General features: G+C 36.4%; 2 protein-coding genes and 1 pseudogene across 4 annotated transcripts; all 3 read right to left on the bottom strand.

The window, feature by feature from the left end:
• Positions 1-1,574: 1,574 nt before the first annotated feature.
• Positions 1,575-6,700, bottom strand: LOC137953686 (monothiol glutaredoxin-S15, mitochondrial). 3 transcript variants are annotated; one of them, XM_068801152.1, is made up of 8 exons: positions 6,643-6,700; positions 6,460-6,528; positions 3,808-3,905; positions 3,355-3,495; positions 3,060-3,159; positions 2,101-2,167; positions 1,940-2,018; positions 1,575-1,804 (listed from the first exon to the last, which is right to left on the bottom strand). In XM_068801152.1, exons 3-8 carry the CDS (start codon positions 3,877-3,879, stop codon positions 1,739-1,741), a joined length of 525 nt encoding a protein of 174 aa, XP_068657253.1. In that variant the 5' UTR covers positions 3,880-3,905; positions 6,460-6,528; positions 6,643-6,700; the 3' UTR covers positions 1,575-1,738. The 3 variants fall into 3 exon arrangements, with proteins under 3 accessions (XP_068657253.1, XP_068657255.1, XP_068657254.1); XM_068801154.1 differs by having other exon boundaries at positions 3,355-3,492; XM_068801153.1 differs by lacking the exon at positions 6,643-6,700 and having other exon boundaries at positions 6,460-6,617.
• Positions 6,701-8,935: 2,235 nt separating this feature from the next.
• On the bottom strand, positions 8,936-20,738 carry LOC137953272 (soluble inorganic pyrophosphatase 6, chloroplastic-like). Its single transcript, XM_068800593.1, has 6 exons — positions 20,439-20,738; positions 14,041-14,201; positions 11,049-11,149; positions 10,757-10,938; positions 10,504-10,602; positions 8,936-9,305 (listed from the first exon to the last, which is right to left on the bottom strand). The coding sequence occupies exons 1-6, from the start codon at positions 20,664-20,666 to the stop codon at positions 9,213-9,215; spliced, it is 864 nt and encodes a 287-aa protein (XP_068656694.1). The 5' UTR covers positions 20,667-20,738; the 3' UTR covers positions 8,936-9,212.
• LOC137953875 (protein BONZAI 3-like) lies at positions 11,517-13,131 on the bottom strand (annotated as a pseudogene).
• Positions 20,739-21,490: the final 752 nt, after the last annotated feature.

The raw sequence follows: 21,490 nt of genomic DNA, 5'->3' as shown, positions 1-21,490 counted from the left end.
TAATGTGTATGAATTTCATTTCAAGTTCATTTTGGATTAACCCTGCTTTGGCAATGATAGACTACCCTCATCTCAAACTCTGAGAGAAGCTCTATGTGGTTATGGTAAAATCTTTTGGGTTCTAAGTTTTGTCTACCTCTTGAGTTGCTAATGCAAATCCTTGTGTGAGTCTAGGTAGGATTCCCCTAGTTGGATATAAAAAATTCCTATATTGGTCAAGATTGTGTGTTTAGTTTATTACTATATATCTATGTGAAGGTAAGCTTATATAGGTTGATTATTGTGATCAATTGAGTGGTGTATGTTCCTATATAGACAACATTGTAATCAATCGCGAAAGGAATTTGTTGTAAGTGCCGCTTGGCTACCTAAACATAGTAAAACTCTCAAGGCACAAAACATCCTTGAGAGTGGACTAGCAAATGAAAATAAGATTATGAAGCATTATAAGTCGTGTATGCATTGTGTTTGATTGATTTCCACGCTAACCACTATTAGTCTTGTTAATGCTTGTGAATTAATTGAAATCCTTTAGGGTTATTAGATTACCGTTGCTCTTCAGCTACATCTTTGATGAAATAGTGAGAGATCTCGATGTAATTGCTTCTTCCATGAAATATAGGCATTTGAACTGATACTTGTTTTTGTTCTTATCATGCTCCAATTTCCTTTTGAACTGACAGCTTTTGCCATTGGTCGTATTTTCCATCCATTTTTTTTTCAATCTGATGGGGAGATCCCTTGCCGTCCCATTGTTCTGCGATAATAGTAACAAAGCTAAGCTAAGGATCGAAGTGTGTCCAAGTTTATCCAAAAATAACTGACTGAAGTTAAGAACATCTTTCCTAAGTAATCCACATAAATATTGAGATCTCTGTGAAGAAATCCACATATTATTCATATTTGATAGGGTAAAAAGTAAGAAGAAATGTTGAAGAGAGAGAATGAGAAGGAGAGAGTTTGGAGAATAAAAATTCAGAAAAGAAAACTAAAAATTCGTTGTTAGACTTCCTCCAGTTTCTATTTATAGATTTAGGGTTGAATAAATAGGGTTAATTTACAAGTACTTTACATGAAAACCCTAATTCTCTATATCACTTATTCTCTATATCCATTGACATAATTTGGCATGTAAAATAAGATTACATCAAGAAACGACGAAGTAAAATAACCAAATTGGAGAATATATATCAAACAATCTTTGTTTGTCACAAAAAATTCAAGAACTCACGTTTTCCCAATGCTTTAGTTATCGAACATCCGGAGTAATTACTTCTTTCCTCATTCTTGCATCTCGGATAAAGTGACAATCTATTCTATATTTTTGTTCTTTTGTAAAAGACTGGATTATTTGCAAAAAAGATTCCCTTCAAATCCAGACCAATACAAATGCACAACAGGTTTAGAAGGTAAACAGCAGAAATAAGGTATGAGCTAACAAGAACACAAACTGGCCAACAAACAAGAATTTTTGCTTGATACCATCACAAAGTTGCATACAACATTAACAACTCCATCTGTAAATGACAAACGAATCTTAGGATTTTTCAACATTAATCTGTGGGATTATTCCATATTATTAAGATTTCTCTAACCTTTTATTGCCTCAAGAAAAACAGATGGGGTACAAGAAAGTGCGAGCCCATTGTTAAGTTTTAGAATTTATACCTACATTGGAAACATGATGAACCACTTTGTCAATACTCTTGCTAGAGTTAAACTCATTACAAAAATTGCCTTATTCTGCTTTCTCTTGGTTAGTGCCACCAGTAAGATCCTTGAGCTTTTCCCTGAGTTCTCCGTTCTGTCAAAAAACAGAAAATATAACCAAGATGAGAACGACCAATCACGTCCTGCTTTAGCAAAAGGAAAGCAAGCCATTTTTCGCTCGAGAATATAGTATATGGTAAAGAAGGCAATAAAATCCGCACAAGATTACCTGGTGCATCTGGAGGATAATATCAGATCCTCCTATGAACTCCCCATTGATGAATATTTGTGGAAATGTGGGCCAGTTGCTGCACAAGAAGTCAATGATTTTCATATCCATTGACAACATAAGATACTAAAAAAGTGAAATGGAAACAATTAGAAACTCACCTGTAGGATTTTACACTATTTTTCAACTCAAGGTCTTCTAAAATATTTCTGGCATTAATAGGAACACCTGGACACAACATTCCATGGCCAAAAGAGAAATCAAATAGAGAAGTTGTTGACGTTCCTAAAGCTCCTCTTCCATTCACATGATTAGCCTTTTAGTTCTTCTCTAGCTTCAACAAAGTGGCAAACCCGAACAGGATCTGTTCTATAGGATCAACTACTTATCTCTTTTTTTTTATTAAAAAAAAAAAAAAAAGTGGCGGTCCCACACATAAATGGAACCAACCTATAATTTTAACTACAATTCTTAAGTAAGAAAGTTAAGCCATGCACCTAAAGTAAGAGGCTTCCTAGCTCACACTCTTCCTTTCTAATTAAATTAAAAATACAAGTGAACACATAAATAACCAAAATTAAACAAAAAAATTATCCATAATAAAATAAACACAAGTACCAGTTGCTATCACTCCACCACATCATATGGTCACAGCAGAAAATTCCGAAATAAATAATGGAATTAATAAAGTTGACAAAATCCAAGAAACCAGTAAAGCTTACAAACGAGACACTAGAGATCTCAAATAACTGCTCATCTATGCAGTAAGGAAAAAACCTTTTTTGAAAACTAGAACATATACATAATTGGGTGATTTTAAGCACATGGATGCATTTTGTTTTGCACCACCTGAGAAATGGCATCATGGATACATCATCATAATTTGAATTTCTGTTGCAACCATTTTCAGGTTGGACACCTTGAGTATATGATAAATAACAGAAAATGTGACAAATGATCGATCCAATCACACCACATGATAAGAAACAAAAAATGTGACAAGAGATCACTACAACCATACATCACAAGAAACCACATATCAGCAAAAATATATACAACTGCTTCTAAAAAGTCAATTCGTGCTTGAAAGGTAAATCAAGTCAAGCAGCTTCTCTCATACCATAATGCTTCAACACTCGCACAGCAAGTTGACTGAAACCACATTGTGGAGCATCAGGAACACCCTTCATATATATCATGACAGGACTTTCTTTGACATCCTACAAAGAGTTGGTACAATTAGTTTTTTCTTATTCATGCAAATCAGTAGATGTGCAGAAACAAGCACGATCTTCATCTAAAGGGCTACATTTAAAACTATTACTTAGACCTACAAACTTTTACTTCCACCCCTATCCCAGAGAGAGAAAGAGAGAGAGAGCTGAGAATGTCATCCATAACAAAGTTTATATTACCTTCTCAACAATATCCTTCACTGAAAGGTTAGAATCTTTGAGCTTGTTAGCGGGCTGAAAATCTTGATGTGTATCGGAATCACCAGGAATTGATGTTGAGTGTCTCAGGTCATGCTGGTAAAATGAGCCAGGTACTACCTGCTTTCAGAAGTCAGGAAGCTTATTTCAATGAATGAGCAAAAGATATGCAAAAGAAATGGAGAAAATTATTTTAGGAAAAAAAAAGAATGAATGATTTTCGTTCTATTTGAAACCATAAAACACTGTGATTGCAAGCAGAAAAGAAAATATTCAGCACGTAATGTAAGAATACTTAATGTTTTCAAAATCAAATAAATAACTGAATAAACTTACTCTCGCACCAAGTTTCACTGAGTTCTTTTTAGCACCATCTGGTGGACTAACAAGAAAGTAGAAAAACAAACAAGATAGATTCCAAGTCATTGACCTCACCAATTTTCTCAAAGGACTTGCTTGAAATCTTTCAATCCCTTTCAACATTGCACTGGATAACAATCTTGCCATTGTATTGAAAACAAAATCTGATCAACCTTCAAAGTGAAAAATAAATTAATTAATTAATTAAACAGAAAAAGAATCATCAGAAAACATGGTTCTTCTAAAACCAGCAGACAACATACATAAAAAAGAAACAGAAAACACCCAGAACAGATTGAAGAGACACTTGTCCCTGTATGTCCAAAGATGAAAGAAAATGCACTAGGCTACAGTTTTAACACTTCTGCCATCGAGGATTATCATTTTGGACACCATAACAGTGAATTTATCTAAAATGCAAAAAACTCCAGTACTCCAGGAACATCTTTCTCAAAAAAACATATTTACATGTTTCATTTCAGAGATAAAAGCCAGTAAAAGGAACCTGATAACCATTTGCCAGGCTTAACCAATTATTAATGGGATCATATTCAAATATACAATTATATACTCAGTATGGACTTTATTTAACTCGAGCTTGGTACCTCTTCATTTTTTAAAAGATGATACATGGTTTATCACTGTCAAGGCAGCCAACTCAACCTAGCTCACACTAAAAAATCAAACATGTCTATTATTGTTTCAAAATAGTGTTTAGTAACTGGAACCCTCACTGATGTGCAGCAAAGTGTGCACAAACACCAAGGGAAATCCACGCACACCGTCAAACCACTAACTGACATGAACAGGCAACCCTTAAGTACATGAATTTCAGAATGAAGTGGAAGCACAAAAAGAAATTCATGACTCGAAAGCCTTCTTTCACAAGGACAGGAGGTAGAACCTAAAGTAGCAAGCCAAGCCCTTTTTTGTTTTTTTGAAGAGGACAAACCAAGCCAAGCCAACTAAGGGCAACTACACCTATGACAAGTCATAGTCAGGAAAGCCACCAAATTACCCCCAAAAAATACCTCAAACTGTTTCTGGCCATCAGCCACATCTAAGGTAGTCGTTTCAATGTAATCAACACAATGCAGATTGTTACAACTCTCCAATGGAAGCATCTCCATATAATGACAAAAGCAGATGTCAAAGTTTGTAGCTTGTCCACATGCCCAAGCCTTCACAAAGATGATCCAATAGGACAGGTTGACCTTCACAACTAGTTGCTATTCAAAGAAAACAGGAAACTAAAAGCTGATGTTTGAACTTATATATTAAACTCTACTGGTAATGACTAGTTATCTCAATGAATAAAACGCAAACAAGAGTCAAAAATCAAAATATCTCTTCCTCTGTCCCTCATTTGTTGACTCTAAATGAAGATATTTAACATAAAGATACAACATTTTCAATAGAAGCAAACAGAGCAGGCACTAAGATATGTCCATAAATTACAGATCTGGAACTCCATTTCCAATTTTAGTAGAAACATTTTCCAATCTATTTTTTTTAGTCATTTTTGGGTCTCTAAGCTATTATGACATAATGTGGATTGCAATAAATAAGCATATAGCTAGTTGCTTCATCAAGTTTTAGTTTTATCTGGACACTGCTGTGCCTATTTGTTATTACAGCTAAAATTCCTTTCCAACCCAAAGTGCACAGTAGAAACCGAAAGTAAAACAATTGAAGAAAAATATCTTTCTTTGTCTTCGAAGCCGGGATACAGCATGGAAAGTACATGGGATCCACATATTGATCAATTAGCTTCAAAGGTTATTAAATAACAAAACTTTCTGGCACAACATGAAATCATTTGGTTCCCGAGTCTAATGTAAGACAACTAAATGCCCCTCAAGGTGCACTAGTAAGAACTGTGTTGATGAGCTTCTCAAGCACATGATAAGCAATTGAGAGATAGGAAAAACAGTATGGCTTTTATTTATGATTCCACCAAGAATCATTCAAAGTGACTCATAGCATGTCTCTCGGTAAATTGTGTGTGTCTTCTGCTCCCTCTCTATCTTCCTACATGAGGATGACTCCTTTTCAGTAGGTGAACCCAATTTAACAGTACCAGAAATATGAGGAGTTGAATCCCGGTGAATTGTTTATCAGTTTTTGCATGGTAGAAAAAGCAGTAAGATGCTTAGCCATCATAACAGAGACAGCTGCGCTAAGAAAAGTTGAGAGAGAGAGAGAGGAGTGGATGAAGCTCGTTGTTGACGATGGTTGATGTTCATTTTGAACACTAGAAGTCGAGGACTGGTCCCCTAAAAACATAACATCATATTTATAATGTCTAAACACATTAAAAATTCACATAACAGCATAAGTGAGAAGGTGTCTCCTACGTATCCTTGGAAAAAAAAAAGTTTACAATCAATTTAAAAACATGAAAGCACATTTTTCTGTTCAGTGGTGGCCCGATCTTAAAATGAAAAAAAAAAATGAATATGAGTACAAATAAACTGGGGAAGAAGAAAAACAAATAAACAAACGGAAGAAAATAGACAATCTCAGCAGCTAAGGAACCTCGAGTCATGAAGAGGTAGGAAGAGATTATTTTAACATAAAAACCCAAAATCCACATGTAGATATACCGGGGGCAAGGATAATATAATCTCAAGTTTCAAATCAGAGACTCGCTTCAAATGAAAATGAAGTGTTAGATAATCAACACTTTCTACCCAAAAAAGCCTGCAAATAAGGGACTGAAACTACCTCTCGCTCTGCTTGATTTCAACCAACCCGCTTCCTTGTTTGTTTTGAAGTAGACTCTTCCCTCTTTGCCTATAGAAGATGCAAAATATTTCAAAGCTAGTATTATCAGCCGAAGGGACGAGAGACAGATAAACGGTTTGACAGAGATTAGGGGCTTCAGAGAGAAGGGTCTAAAGGCCGTACCTTTGAGGGAAACCGGAAGCCTCGAGGGGTAAAAAACTCCAGAGCAGGGCGTATGGGAAATGTCTCTCGGTCGAATCGTCGGGTTAGAAACTAGGAAATTACTTTTGTAATCGGGTAATCGGACATGAAATAGATACTACCGATACCGTTTCGTTTAATAAACGGAAACAGGTAAAATTATTTGAATGATCAAGATTTTTTTCCATACATTTATTTCTCAAAAATAAAAATATAATTATATAAAATAAAACCCTAATTAAAATGGTTCTAAATTATTTTTTAAAATAAAATTTTCTCTTAATAAGATAAATTATATTTTAATAATTCATTCAAATATAACAAAATTAACTCTAAAATAATAATTAGTAATTTAAGTTGATATTTTACCAATAAATTAATGAAATTTTGAATTACTATTATCCAGATTTTACTCCCCTCAACCATCCGATTTGTGTCATTGTCTATTTAATAGGGATAAATTACATCCAATAACATTTCTTGCAATAAAATTTTATAATAACATTAATTTTGAAAATATTATTCAATAAAAAATAAAAATTATAAATAAATAACAATATTAGTTTCATAAGCATAGAACCTACAAAGTAGAGAAGCCCAACCCACATTTGTGCCATCAATTCAGCCATTTTTCTTCTTGTACAAAATTCTATTGGTCCGTTAATACACTCTAAAAGTGAAAGTAAATTCATCTTCACTAAGGGGGGGTTAGTCTACAATGAAGTAGAATGAATTCCCCCTGTATTATTTAGTTCATTAAATAACGTCATTAGTATAAAATAAATTGAATTAAAATTAAATTACATCACTTCATTCTCTCAGCAAAAATCATATTAATGGGGTATTTTTATTGGTGGGTGAAAGTGAATTACTTAAGTATTTCACTTTCACTCGTTCTTAAGAAAAATAAGTGAAAGTAAAATCCTTTCCCAAACCTTATGATTTCAGTCATTGTTTGTTTCTTCGCACTTTCTCACATTGCTCCCTTCGCCATGTTCTCTCTCCCTTTTTATACTTTTTATTGTATACACTAACACAAAAAAATAACTCATTTTCATTTAAGGCTTTTGGATTTCGAGGTAGACACTCTTGAAATCTGATGTGTCACCGATATTCAACCAAATCACCGATTAGGATGGCCAGTTTTGAAATTTGATTTAAATGGGTTAGAACGGGTTCAATCATAGGTTAGACCAAGTGGGACGTAAATTTTAAATTTGTTAAATTTTATTTTATTAATTTTTAACACAATTCAATAATTTGATAAATTAGAATCCTCACTCCAATAAAAAAATTATCGAATCAGATCTAATTCTACCGGTCAGATTGGATTATTACCTACACAATAACCAGAAAAGAATCCGATTCCGATTTAACCCTGTTGAGCCTGCCGCAGGATTCTTTTGACTCGTCTAGAGTCCCTCTTTTATAAATTGGAAGTCTCTCTTGCCACTGCTCTCTACGCAATCGCCACGGCAGCCACTATTCTACCATTCAACGTACCAAAACAACGGCGCCAAAGCCAAAGCGCCCATGGATTTTTGTTCTTCTCCGACTTCCCGACCTATAACTTCGATCCACTCTCTCATATTCCCACACTCAATAGTCTCTATCTCTGTCTCCATCTCAGCAGCTACGCTTGAATGGCTCCCACGGCTGCAATGCTCATTCTCTCCCATCACCGCCGGAGTAATTATCCTCCCCCCCATTGTCCTCCGGAATCCACGTTTCAGTTTGCTGCTGCCGCTGGTTGGTTTTCATGGAAGTGGGTCTCAGATACCAGGCGACGAACTGATGCCTATTCCGACTCCAGGCGTTGTGAAGAAGAGTCCAACTTAGAAGAACGGTTTCAGAAGGCTCTGGAATGGAGCTGTTGGTCCCTGTGAAAACTTGAATATATCCATGCGACTACCACTAAATCTGTATAGAACAAGCTTCATCTGCTGAATTCTTCATTCTTCATCTTTATTTTCTGTTTCCTTTACTGGGTATTGGATGTATATAGAAATACTCACTTCAGCTAAATGTTATCCAATAGTCTGAGGAGTCAATTTCACTGTCATAAGAAAACTAAAAGGAATGATATTGGATGATTGAGACTCTTTCATCACCCCATTCTTGGTCCTTACTGCATTCTTCCAATTGTGGCATCTAATTTCTCCGGTGTTTTTATTTAAAAGTAGACGTTGGAACTGAAAAGAACCGTCAGAAGCAAGTTGCAGTATACAGAATGAGAACAAAACATAGTTGAAAATAAACTTAAATAAACAAACTATTTAAGAAGCAGGATCTTTTCATTCTTTGTAGTGAAATACGTTCGGCTTGGCAGTACTCGAACAAATATAAAAAAACGAAATCTTATTGGTAATTGCACAAAGATCTAGCGATGGCAATCCAACCATGATTCAAATACATACCCATCCCAAGTTCAAGCAATATTTCTGCTACAATTGCCTAAAAAAATCTCAACTACATTGTCTCATTATTAGGAAATACCTCCAAGCGATTGAGAAGGATGCTCGGCCTTGAAGTTCAACTTAAGAAGAACAATTTTACACGAGGGAGAGCTCTCCAGCAAGAACTGATCTCTTAATCAATTTCGTCCAAGAACCATTTGTCTCACTAATGACCTTGAGAGCGTAATCCTGCAGATAGAACAATAGTATATATAAGGTGATGCTTATGACTTATAAAATTTTAGAATTGAGAATGGAATCACCAGAAAACATATACAGAATTTTCTGGATCACACGTTTTTCAGAATAAAGATTTCCAAAATATAGCATTTCAAAGTTAATCAGACCTCTCATTTGTTACTAGGTGATCCAAGTAACAGAATCTGTTGTTAGTGATTTATTGTAGTTAAATGGAACACTCAAGAATTAATTTAAATACAAATTCACACAAATAAACTATTATAATAATTATTATATTATATCTTTAACATATAATTGACTCTAAACAATTTATAAAAAGAATTACTAATAATTACCTCAAATCATATTTATAAACAGCAAAATGAATTAATGTTAAATAGTTAAAATTTAAGTTAAGAAATATGTTAATTTACATAGCAAGAATTTATTTTCTATAGTATGTGGTAAATGTGGTTTTTAAATATTTTACAAATTCAACATAATTTTATATTATTTTTTATGTTTTCTTTTAGTTCTATAAGATGGGAAGGGAGCCCATACCCTCAATTGGTAGTTTCACCCAAAAAAATCAGACATAGTAAGAGAAAAACAGGCCCTCTTTGGAGACTACATAAATTTTAAAGTTTTTTTATAATGATGAGACGGGTTTTCAATGATCCAAGAGTGAAAATAAATTCCAAATTCTGAAATTCTGCTGGTTTAATCTTGGCATCCTTCGTTGGCCCTCTTAGGATTTTTTACTCTACTTCTATAGAGCTTCAAGTCTTCGCTATTGTCTTCTTGTTTTAGAGAAAAATTTCAGGTTTTTTTATAGGTTAAAGGTGACTCAAGCAAAATTGGGCGTCCTTGGGCTTTAGGCAAAAAAAAATAATCCTCCTTGGCATCATTGGGCTTGTTTTTATAAGATTATGGAGTTAGCCTCTTCTTTTGTTTGTCCTTGGAGTCATGTTCATAGAGCTATCAATTGTTTGGTGGAGTCTCTTGTTGAAGAAGGGTTTCCCTACAATCCCTCATTGTTAGGGACCCTCCTCTTTGCATTTTTAGCCTTTGAGCTTTAATAAAATCATACTTTTCTCAAAAAAAAAAAAAAAAAAAGCTCAAATTTGAGAGAAGATTTTGGGGTTAAACATTTTTTACAGAGAATATCCATAACAATTCTGAAGACGAGAAGAAGAAATAGAGATACCTTGCTCGCAGCTTTGTTACCAAGACCAAACTTATTAGCAGGTTTTCCATCCGGAATCTTGTAGTCCCTAAACCAGTCTCTAATCGCGGTAAGAGTCCCCTGGAAAACAATTATATGGTTGGTTAAACATGATAAAAGTTTAATGTCGAAACAGCTTTACAAGATGGAGATGCCTTCAATTTTATCATTAAAAGGGAAATAATTGGTAACTATATATGGAAGTTAGAGATACGTTGAGAAGATAGAACATTACTGGGAAATGTTTCTCAACATCGTCAACATCATTTACAAAGGAAGCCTTAGGATCATCCAATGAAATCGCAATTATTTTCCAGTCAAGCTCCCCCTCATCAATCATAGCCAAAGCAGCTAAAGGCTTGATCCTCAAAATCTGTCCAATCTTTGCACGACTTTCACCAATCTCAACAACATCAACTGACATATTAAAGAAATCCATGGATCAAGTTACTATCCATCACCTAAAGAGACAAGTTTAGAAGTTTAACTGTTGCTTCCTGTATTAAGCAAAGAATTGAGAGATGTACCCGGATCATTATCACCAAAAGCTCCTTCGACATCTACATTTGCATGAGAAGGGTCTTCCCATGTTTGTGGAAGCAGTCCGTAGTTCCAATTAATGTTGTAGCTGAAATAAAGCAGAATAAAAGGCAATCATGAGATGTCCCATGTCAAATATGAAAAGAAGAAAAGCTTGCACCTTAACTAAGCACTCAAGAGCTTCCAAACATTTAAGAAAAAATTAGTCATATAAAAAACTGCAAGTTTTTTGCCCTCTAAATGGTATTGCTTTTTCAGGCCAATTCATTAAACTGCTTCAATGATTTTTATGTCGTTCTATTCAACAAGGACAAAAGGCTGCTAGGGAGGGTACACCACCATTCCATGGTAATATTTTTTTATAGCAAGGTCATATCACCACATTGTCAGCAATCCAACACTTTGGGTGACTAATAAGAGAGTATGAATGCAATTACATTTCACTTCCCCCCGAATCCATTTGCAAAAGCCTTATTGAGTGGGAAAAAGTCACACATTCAAAAATGATGTTAAGGAATAGTCCCACATGGATTAGTGAGTACAAGGATCTCCATTGCGGTGAAATATGCACGTCCTACCCCAACTATAAGGATTGATAAAGGTAAGTCAGATGCTTTTACGAGGGCATCTTTAGTTTCTTGAAGATCTGTAATCACCCCATCCGTAATTCTTAGCAAGATAAAATACTTGCTCTGATTACATGACAAGGAATGACTTGCAAGTTGAGCTGCTCCGTTGATTACTAGCCCAAATATAGTTGGTCCTGCCAGAGTAACATTGTGGAGAGCACTTGCATAGGAGGACAATATCCCCGGTACCCCTTCAACCTCACACTCATGGTGCCTTCCATTCAAGTTAAAGCAATGAGACACAAGAGTCATTATGAAGCTTTCCCCCAAAACCCCATCCAGGAAAATGCCTATCTGAATCGTAGAATTGTATAACTTCTCCTACTTCTAGAATGGCCTGCTGATAAGCATTGAGTTGGCCTGAAGGATCAATATAATGCAACGAACCAGGTAGCGGAGGATTCCCATTTGAAGCAGTAAAGTCAACAGCCACTATAAAATTCAGCTGAAACCCACTGGAGATATAATCCAAGAAACTATACTGTAGTTGCTAAGAAAACCTATCCACAAAAAGCTGACCCTTCGAAATCTTTTGATGCTGATGTTGAGAAGAAGGTGAATAAAAATGTGTGCCGGTTTTCTCCATGTGAAGTTTCCAATAAGTACATGGTTTCCACTGTTACTGAAATCAAAACACTCTAGTATTAATGGATTCTCCTTGCTCACAAATTGCTGCATATTCAGGATGACAGGTTTCCAGGTTGGATTCAAATTATTCTTGACCACCTCAGGCTTACAAATAGGAACAGACCCACCACTCTCCACAACTCTTGAAATTCTCAAGAAAGGATCACTTTTGAAGAAGAAATCCTTTTTTTCTAAATCAGAACAGTGGAAAATCACTTCTACAACTTTCCTTGAAGCAAATGTTTCTTCAGCATGGACTGTAAGTGTTCCCATGTACTTGACACCATCATGCACAAAACTGCTCACTTGAAGATTGAGGGTTGAACTCCTACTTGGTTTTGTTACTCTCTGACAGAACCCAAGTACCTTCTCCAAGAAAATCTTGCTCATCCACATTAAGTGCCTTGACAGGCATGTTATGAAACTTGGTATCAACATCATACACCCTATATACCAGTGGTTGGACAATTTCAAATTGATACACCACTCCGATTTTTGAAATCCAAACAGGATTCAACGTATTCATAATTACTTCTGTCCGCCCAAGTTCTTCCAGTGTACCATCTCTTTTCTTTGCATAAACTACTGCCATAGGATCACTCTTTGAAAAGATGTCCAGATCACGCAACTTGTTGGCAGATAGTGACAACTCGAGGTGAGTGTAGAGCCCATGCATACCATGCGATTTCAAGAAGAGATCAACAGCTTCGTTAGGCTCGTCAGGTTGCAGCACGGCAGCGACACCTATGATGGGCCTCTGGACCCCGCCGATGGCTTGCTGTCCCCCTCGAATATCTGAGAAGCAGCCCCCCATTTTTCCTGAATCACAAACTCTCAATTTTTTTTCAAGGTCGCTGTTATTTACTCTACCTATCGTCTTAATCAGACGCCCAGAAACGTTTCAGATAGGCATTTTCCTGCATGGGGTTTTGGTGGAAAGCTTCATAATGACTCTGTGTCTCATTGCTTTAACTTGAATGGAAGGCACCATGAGTGTGAGGTTGAAGGGGTATCGGGTGTCCTCCTATGCAAGTGCTCTCCACAATGTTACTCTGGCAGGACCAACTATATTTGGGCCAGTAATCAACGGAGCAGCTCAACTTGCAAGTCATTCCTTGTCATTTAATCAGAGCAAGTATTTTGTCTTGCTAATAATTACGGATGGGGTGATTACAGATCTTCAAGAAACTAAAGATGCCCTCATAAAAGCATCTGACTTACCTTTATCAATCCTTATAGTTGTGGTAGGATGTGCAGATTTCACCACAATGGAATTAATAGGTTATAAGGTTGAGCAATAGGCCTCCTAAGTGGTTAGTCATTTTGGGATGGAATCGAGTTCAACCCAAAAAATCAACCTGGTATCAAAGCAGGTCATGTGTGGGGGCTAAGACCCAATTTGTGCTCCCCAAGTTATCTATGTATTATGGGTTCTATAGAGTCAGTGTCTTGTGGAATCCTTAAGGTAGGAGTCTATGTGCCCAATTAAAAGGTTTGTGCCGACTAGGCTCGTTATTTGTAAGTCTAGACTTAAGGGGGAGTGTTGAGTGGGAAAAGTCTCACATTGAAAATGATAAGAAAAGTTAATGGGTTATAAGGTTGAGCAATAGGCCTCCTAAGTCGCTAGTCATTTTGGGATGGAACCATGCTCAACCCAAAATTCCAACAAATATAAACTAAAGTAGATAATATTCTCCAATGCCTAGAGGTAAGGAAAACACACGGGTAGTATCGAAGCTTCCCCTTCTTTGTATCTTGCTTTATGGGAGTGTAAGGCTCTTCAGTAGCCACTTCCATCTTTGCACTAGATTCTTTTGGTATTTCAACAATAAAATTAAAAACGCCATCCCCTAACTGTAATGGAATGTCATGCCAAGGTGAAACCTGCACATTTTCAGCAATTATAGAGTCAATGAAGCTGCCATTTCCTATTAAAGATAGTTAGCCTTATAAAGTATCAAAGCTTTCAAAACCACTGATTGAAACAGATCATAAGAGGTAATTACAATTACAAGATAAAGAATCGTGTCCATTTTTTATAGTTGGTACCAAAGGTGGAAGCCAACCAACAAATGCAGTATCCTCCATCAAAGCTTTAGTGAGATTGAGATGCATTCTTTCTGAAAGCAGAAAGTGTATTTAACTTTCAAGATCATCATAGAATATGCCAAAATCCGGAAAGGAAAGGTCTCCTTGATGTCATGGCAATGAGTTTACCATGGGTGACTCCTCGCCTCCATCCAACCATCAAACAGAGTAAAATTTACAAACAAAGAACCAGCAATTGTTTTGGCGCTCAAAACCAAACAAATGGTTTGCAAAACCCAACTGCTTTCCTGAAATAAAATTTAAGAGCAGTCCTAAGAAATTGCCTCCTCTCTGTTGATTATTATCAGTTTAAATCAATTTGAACAAATTTTTCCTGCTGCTTCAAAAAATATACTGCAGAAGGACAACGAAGAACCAAGCTTGCATAACAAATGTTATCATCTCTGAAGAACTTTCCATAACAAAAATCATGAAGAGCATTTAGAATCAACGGTTCACTGGTGTTCAATTTGGAAGGCAGGGTTCCAAGCTAGTATTATCACCAATTCCAACCATATGCTCAGCGAACTGTGCCGAAGTTCTTGAACTTAATACCCAGTTCAAAACTACAGAATTTTTATATGTTGAGATAACAATCATAATTCCCTTACATAGCACTTTTTCTAACCACATTGTACAGAAATAATTAATTTTAGTAAAAAAACTAACATAAATGCTTCATTGAATATGTAAATAACACAATCAATCTTTCTATTTGTTAAATTATGTATCTAAGGGCATATTGGTCTTTTTACTCTATTTGTTAAATTATGTATCCAAGGGCATATTGGTCTTTTTACTATGTATATGGTACCCCTCATAGTTTAGATGTCTTTATGAGTCTACTAAATTCAGTTGGGTACACTGTTTACTTAAATCATAGTTGTAATACAGCCATGAGATCTGTAGAGTGAAGGGTATTTTACTATTCATGTAATATTGTTTTAAGTGAGTTAATAAAAGAGGTAAGGGGAGTTGACTTTTCCTCTAACAAACAGGTTGCTCTCTCACAATTTATGAAATTGTTTTAAGTGATCCTCTTTGTATTTCATTGAAGTAAACCTCTTTGATCCCACTTGAAATTCCACAAGCGAGAGCCCATCTCTTCCTTCCATATACAGAACCCAAATATAACAAAGTATTAATTCTGCTGATAAAATAACAAAATTTGGAGGTATTTCATTTTATTTTTGTTTCTATCACTTGTTTGATGTTAATATTTCACTCTTTTACTGTTTCATTATTACTTGCTGTGATTTAGTTATTCAACTCATGACACTTATCTATTTACTATACAACACATTGTGAGGATCACTTCTGCCTCTCATCCTTTCGCCCTATACCAGTACCTTTTACATCACTCCTTCCTTTGGTCAAATTCTCTACATTAAAGTCACTTGCCAATATATTTTTATAGAGAAGAAATATCAACCGAGTATTGAACCATATTCTTTGCTGGTAAGTAAGTCATCATGGCAAACAAGTAAAAGCTCAATCCAGGAATTCCACAGTGATACTTAACAACATAGTCTGAACCTGTTGTTGAATAGACTGAGTATTCTTAACCTTTTTCACTTTTTGAATAGCATGAGCATCTAGTATCTGAAAATGATACATCATCATAATAATGTACCTAATCCCTGTAATAAATTCAGATTTACAGAACCAAATGAAGAACTAAAAAGATAAAAAAGAAAAGGAAGAAAAATATTTATGTGAACTCAGAAGCCTTCAAGATCTTCACTTGAGCTGATCAGAACATGTAACATTTTAGAATAGATAATTTGGCGAAATGTGGGTCTTTTTTTTTTTTTTGAAAAAGATGTATTTATATCAACAAGAGAAAAATTACAAAGGAGAGGGAGCAAATCCCTAACAAAAAGAGATTGCAGAGTCGCTCCCTGCTTGGCTAGCACTTCTGCTGCCAAATTTGCAGATTTCGGGATGTGAGACCAAGTACAAGAGAATAGTGAGGTCATTTCTAAAATCTCCCGAAAGATGTCCCAATGGCGCCACGGGGGAGGGGAAGCACACTCGCACCAGCCAATGACCACCTTCGAGTCCCCTTCAATGTGAACGGGACCACTGCATTTGTCTTTGAAAACACGAAGCCCATTGAGGAGGGCATGGAGCTCAGTTGACGTTGAATCAGAAATGTCTAATGAGCCGCATAAGAGAAACACTGATTGCCAAATGGATCCAAAATCACTCCCCCCAAAACCAGCAATCCCAGGATTGCCGAGAGAAGAGCCATCAAAATTCAACTTTAGGTAACCAACTTCCGGGGGAGTCCACTCCCGCATGACTTGGACCTTGGTCCCCATGTGCATCTTTGCCAAATTGCTCCAGTTTTCACAGATAGAGGTACCCTCAAAGGAGGAAAAAGACTTCTTAGTCAGCAGCCAAGCGGAGATTTGGCCCGACACCCTATCCACTACTTTTACCGCTGATCACTTATAGTTTCGAAAAATCTTCGGTTACGTTCATTCCAAAGCCCCCACGGAACAAAATTGACATAGACAGAGATCATCACTTTTCCGAGACCAAGAAGGGGATAGCTAATGAGCTACTTGCTGAGGGAGATCAAATCATTTGACATACAGAATTGCAGCCCCAACTTGCAGAGAACGGAGCTCCACACATTCCACAAAAAGGAGCATTGTAGCAGAATGTGACTGGTGGTTTCAACCTTTGTGTTGCAAAAAGGACAGAGGGGGTCGATAGATGGGTGGCCCCTTCTTCTAAACACATCTGCCACGAGAATCTTACTTTGGCAAGCACTCCACATTAAGAATTTAATCTTTGGCAGTGCACAGAGACGTCATACAAAGAATATCTCATACTCCCGTTAAGTCATATCCCAACCATTAATGTATTTGTATGCAGATGAAACTAAGAAGGTGCCGCTTTTGTCAGGCCACCAAATGAGCTTGTCTGCATCGGAAGGTCTAATTCTGACAGAATTTAAAGAATCCATCAAGCGGCTTGCTTCCAAAGCCTCCGTGTCGGAGAGACCCTTTCGGGGATGTAAGCTCAAACCACCCCCCTCAAAAGCATCAGCTACTGATATCTCCCTTTGTGTAGAGAGGAGGAATAGATTCATGAAAGAGATCCATAAAGGTTCCTACCCTGTCCACCAATCATCCCAAAATTTAAGGGATCTACCATTTCCAACAAAGAATCTACTGGCTGAGGAAATTTTTTGAAGAAGTGAGTATAGTGATCTCAAGATTGAGGATAGGCCTCTCCGATTACCACCTGACATCCACCATGGAGAATTCCAACTAAGCTTGACAAGAACCATTTCTTTCCACAGGTAAGAGGAAATTGTGTTGAGCTTCCATATCCATTTTAGGAGCAAAGCTTGGTTCGTTTCCTTTGATTTCCGAATCCCCAGCCCTCCCAATCTCTTTGGCAAACAGACTTCATCCCATCTGACCGGGTGATATTTAAATGCATTGCTCGATTCCCTCCAGAGAAACCTTTTTTTGAGCTTATCCATGATTTTACATACGGAAAAGGGGCAAGGCATAAAGGATAAAGCATAATTCGGGATGCCCACAATACAAGACTTAAGGAGGATGAGTCTTCCAGGTTGCTAACCGGGACTCAATCTTTTCAACCACCGAATTCTATAGACTTTGGGATATGCGGCCATTGAATAGGGTGAGGCCAAGGTAAGTTGTTGGGAGGCTAGTTGTTGTACAACCAAATATATTTGCCATCTCTACAAGTAGCTCATGGCCAACGTTGAATCCCATGAGAGATGTTTTCCCCCAATTAACTTTCTGCCCAGAGGCTAATTCAAAAAGGCCCAATACCGCTTTGATCCTTCTAGCACCTTCTATATTTCCAATTCCAAATAGAGTGGTATCATCCACATACTAAAGTATGGGGATATTAAAAGCCTACTTGGGACTAGTGGGGGAGAGACATCCAAGATTAACAGTAGAATAAAACGTAGAGGAGAGGAATCCTGCTACCCTGTTGAATAAGAGCGAAGAGAGCGGGTCACCTTGTCTGATCCCCGTAGTACCTTTGAAATAGCCACAAACCGAGCCATTGAGGATGAGAAAGTAGGAGGCCGAGCCCACACAACTTCTGATCCAAAATCATCATTTTTCACCGAAACCCATTTTTTCCATTATCACATCAAGCAGGATCCAATTAACTATGTCGAAAGCTTTTTCCAGATCAGGCTTTAGGGCGATTCTCGGGTCCTGGTTACAACAGAAGTGATCAATAAGCTCATGTGCTGCCATTGTGGAATCTAAGATTTCTCTCCCCTTAAGGAAAGGTGGGTCTTGAGAATAGGGATGGGCACCCCTACCAAAAAAAGCTGATGACGGGGTTCCCATTTCACCTTGTGGGTCCGGGATAGAGCAGGAAAAAAGTTGTAAGATATTGGGTTGGGGACAGAATTTCCCAAACCCAACCTGCAAGGATTTTAAAAACCTGCAATTTTTTGTTTCCTTGAGGACATCTAAGGAAAACTCTAACTAGTTTTATAAAATGACAGACATCATGTTACAACCTTTAATTATTTTATTATTTTTAACGTCACAGTACTCAATGTTAATGTTTTTTTATTATATTTTTAATTTGAACGGGTGAAGTGTGAATATGTGTTGCATTTTTCAATTTTTTATCATTTTGACATGATTCAGTGTTAGTTTTTTATAATATTTTTGAACTTATAATGCTTGAATGTCATTAGTGTTTATCTTTACTCACATATATACGAGTTTTCTTCCGTTTTCTTAATTTGAAGGTTGATTTTTACAGTTTCACGAAGCGAGCGAGGTTGGTTTCCAAGGGCAAGGATATGGGGACAAAGTCAACGTAAAGGGAGATGTGGCTGAGACGGTTGGTTTTCCAACCACGTTTGGGGTCAGGTTTGGATTTTTTAAACCCCGATCCAATCTTGACCCAACCGTACTTGAGAACCCTTCAGTTATGTTAAATTTTTCTACCTCATAATAACCCACCTTCATTTTTCTCGGAGATCCAACATGCTCTCTGTCTGCGACTCATGGTTCCTTGTATTTACTTTTTCCTTCTACTAGTATTAAAGAGAAAAATGGGGTCGGTTGTGGGACCTGATCCTCCCACCAAGAACTCCACTAATAATCACTTCAAAGCAAACTGCAAAATGTTCATCTCATAGGTATGTAAAAGACTGAACTGAAACAATTTCTATCACAGGACCAAGGCCTGATCCATGTCCTCAATTTTAAAAGTCCTCATCACCAATGAACTCCCATATCCAGCACACAAAAACTTTTGGTTGTAATAAAAATCCTAACAGAGTTCTGTATCTGTATTAATGACTTCCTTCATAAAAATGGCTCAGCTTGTCATCATGTGAAGAAACACTGTGAACCAGTGAAGGCCTATTTCTTCCATAATAGGTTCATACTTCTCAGGTCTTGTACCCTTTGAATCCAAGCTCCGCTAATTTTTATTACATTTTTACAGAGCAAAAAAGCATGCTTGAACTAGCAAAGAGGTAAAAAGGGTCTAGTCATAACCAAGTTTCCAATGAAAATTTACAAATAGAGCTCAGATTAGAAACTCAAAAAGCAGATTTTGAATAAATTTTCTTGAGAGACAAGAAATTTGAATAAATAGATTTTTCTTCTACCAAAAATATGAGAAGCTGAACAAACAATTCCCAGCTCCATGTGATCAACAACAGTTCTGAAATCATGGTTAATTAACCAAAAAACATGCCTAACTAGAAAAGATGTTGATATTGTAACTCATGTTACCATATGTACTTTAGACAGAATTTGGGAATTAATATGAAAATCTGAACAAATGAAACGCAAGAAATTTGCTCTAGTCCTAATCTTTCAAGGTAAGGGATGGGACTTTTCTATTAAGATGTCACCAGATGACGGAGAGCTATTTCTATAACAGGCAACTAGTTTGAAGTGACCCTCTTTGGAATTACATTACCAGAACTCATGGTCGATTAACCGAAGTGAAAGCAATAAAGTGCTCATGAATACGGAAGAGTAAAAAATACACCTTCTTTCCCGAATTGTCGACGAAGAAGACCCTGTGGTCTAGAGTTTCTGGCTGCCCCTCTTCTTTGATCTGGACTTTTGGCGTATAGAGAGCTCTGCAAGTGAACAACCTTTTCGGTTTTGCCAAACAGAGAGCCTTTTGCTTGATAGAGAAAGTCTGCTTCAGAAAGATGCTTCTTCCATGAACGCCATGGAGAGCTCCTGCTGCTAAGACTTTAGTGGCCGCCATTGTACAGCGTTAGCAGCCGCAGAGACCAAAATGCTACCTTTTGTGCTCCAGAAAAATACCCGCAGTTCTTTGACCTTCGGACGTCTGTTAAAATTTATATCTTCTCACTTAGCCATCAAACTGTGACGATGACAGGGTCGCACCACTTTCTCTACGGGGCCTATGTCATGACTGTTGATTGATAATGGGTGAATAGAAAGTTACCAATTCTGTGAGACCTGACCAAACTTTGTATTATACTCGGATTTTTTATTTTTTCTATTAGTAATATTTTTTTATTACTATATTAAATTAGTGATAATTAAAATACTGTTAAAGTAAGCATTTTATCAAGTACTTTTTTTTAATTATTCTATTTTTATAATTAATTAAACTAATAATTTTTTATTTTGTGAAAATATATTATTAATTTATTTTGTGGGGGCATGGATTGGAAACCTTCGACTTGTTGGTTCATCTACTCTGGTGTTTCATAGGTTGCTAAAAAGGATGAAAATTTTATCTATTTTTAATTAATTATTCTATTTTTGGAGGGTGGGAGGAGGAAAAGGGGCAACGACGTGCTTCGGGTTTGTCATCATCCGACAAGTGGCTTTGCACAAAACTGCAAAACCTCTCTAGTCTTTTCTATTTAGTTTCTTATTTGGATGCATTAAAAAAAGATAAAAATTAAATATTTATATATTTATATATTTTTTAAAAAGTATAAATCAAAATTAAGGCAATCGATTAAAAAAATAGAGAAGGAAAAGAAATATTTTTTACTAATTTTTTTAAATATCTATTAATATAAAGTGAGTAAGCACGATTCAAAATGTAATTGC

Source organism: Aristolochia californica, unplaced genomic scaffold (assembly GCF_029961685.1).
Source record: "Aristolochia californica isolate CCGP_79_NKW_82.1479 unplaced genomic scaffold, dmAriCali1.0.hap1 SCAF_16, whole genome shotgun sequence".
In the NCBI taxonomy this organism is placed as follows: domain Eukaryota; kingdom Viridiplantae; phylum Streptophyta; class Magnoliopsida; order Piperales; family Aristolochiaceae; genus Aristolochia; species Aristolochia californica.
Note: the sequence above shows the minus strand (reverse complement) of the source record. Positions and strands in the feature narration are given on the sequence as shown.

Coding starts and splice junctions, on each gene's coding strand:
- LOC137953272 (XM_068800593.1), bottom strand. CDS start 20,666: ATGGCGGCCACTAAAGTCTTAGCAGCAGGAGCTCTCCATGGCGTTCAT. Junction 10,939..11,048: donor TTTTGGTGATAATGATCCGG/GTACATCTCTCA, acceptor TTAATATGTCAG/TTGATGTTGTTGAGATTGGT. Junction 9,306..10,503: donor GTAACAAAGCTGCGAGCAAG/GTATCTCTATTT, acceptor TTCTATCTGCAG/GATTACGCTCTCAAGGTCAT.
- LOC137953686 (XM_068801152.1), bottom strand. CDS start 3,879: ATGGCAAGATTGTTATCCAGTGCAATGTTGAAAGGGATTGAAAGATTT. Junction 2,019..2,100: donor AATAGTGTAAAATCCTACAG/GTGAGTTTCTAA, acceptor CTTCTTGTGCAG/CAACTGGCCCACATTTCCAC. Junction 1,805..1,939: donor TTATCCTCCAGATGCACCAG/GTAATCTTGTGC, acceptor GTTTTTTGACAG/AACGGAGAACTCAGGGAAAA.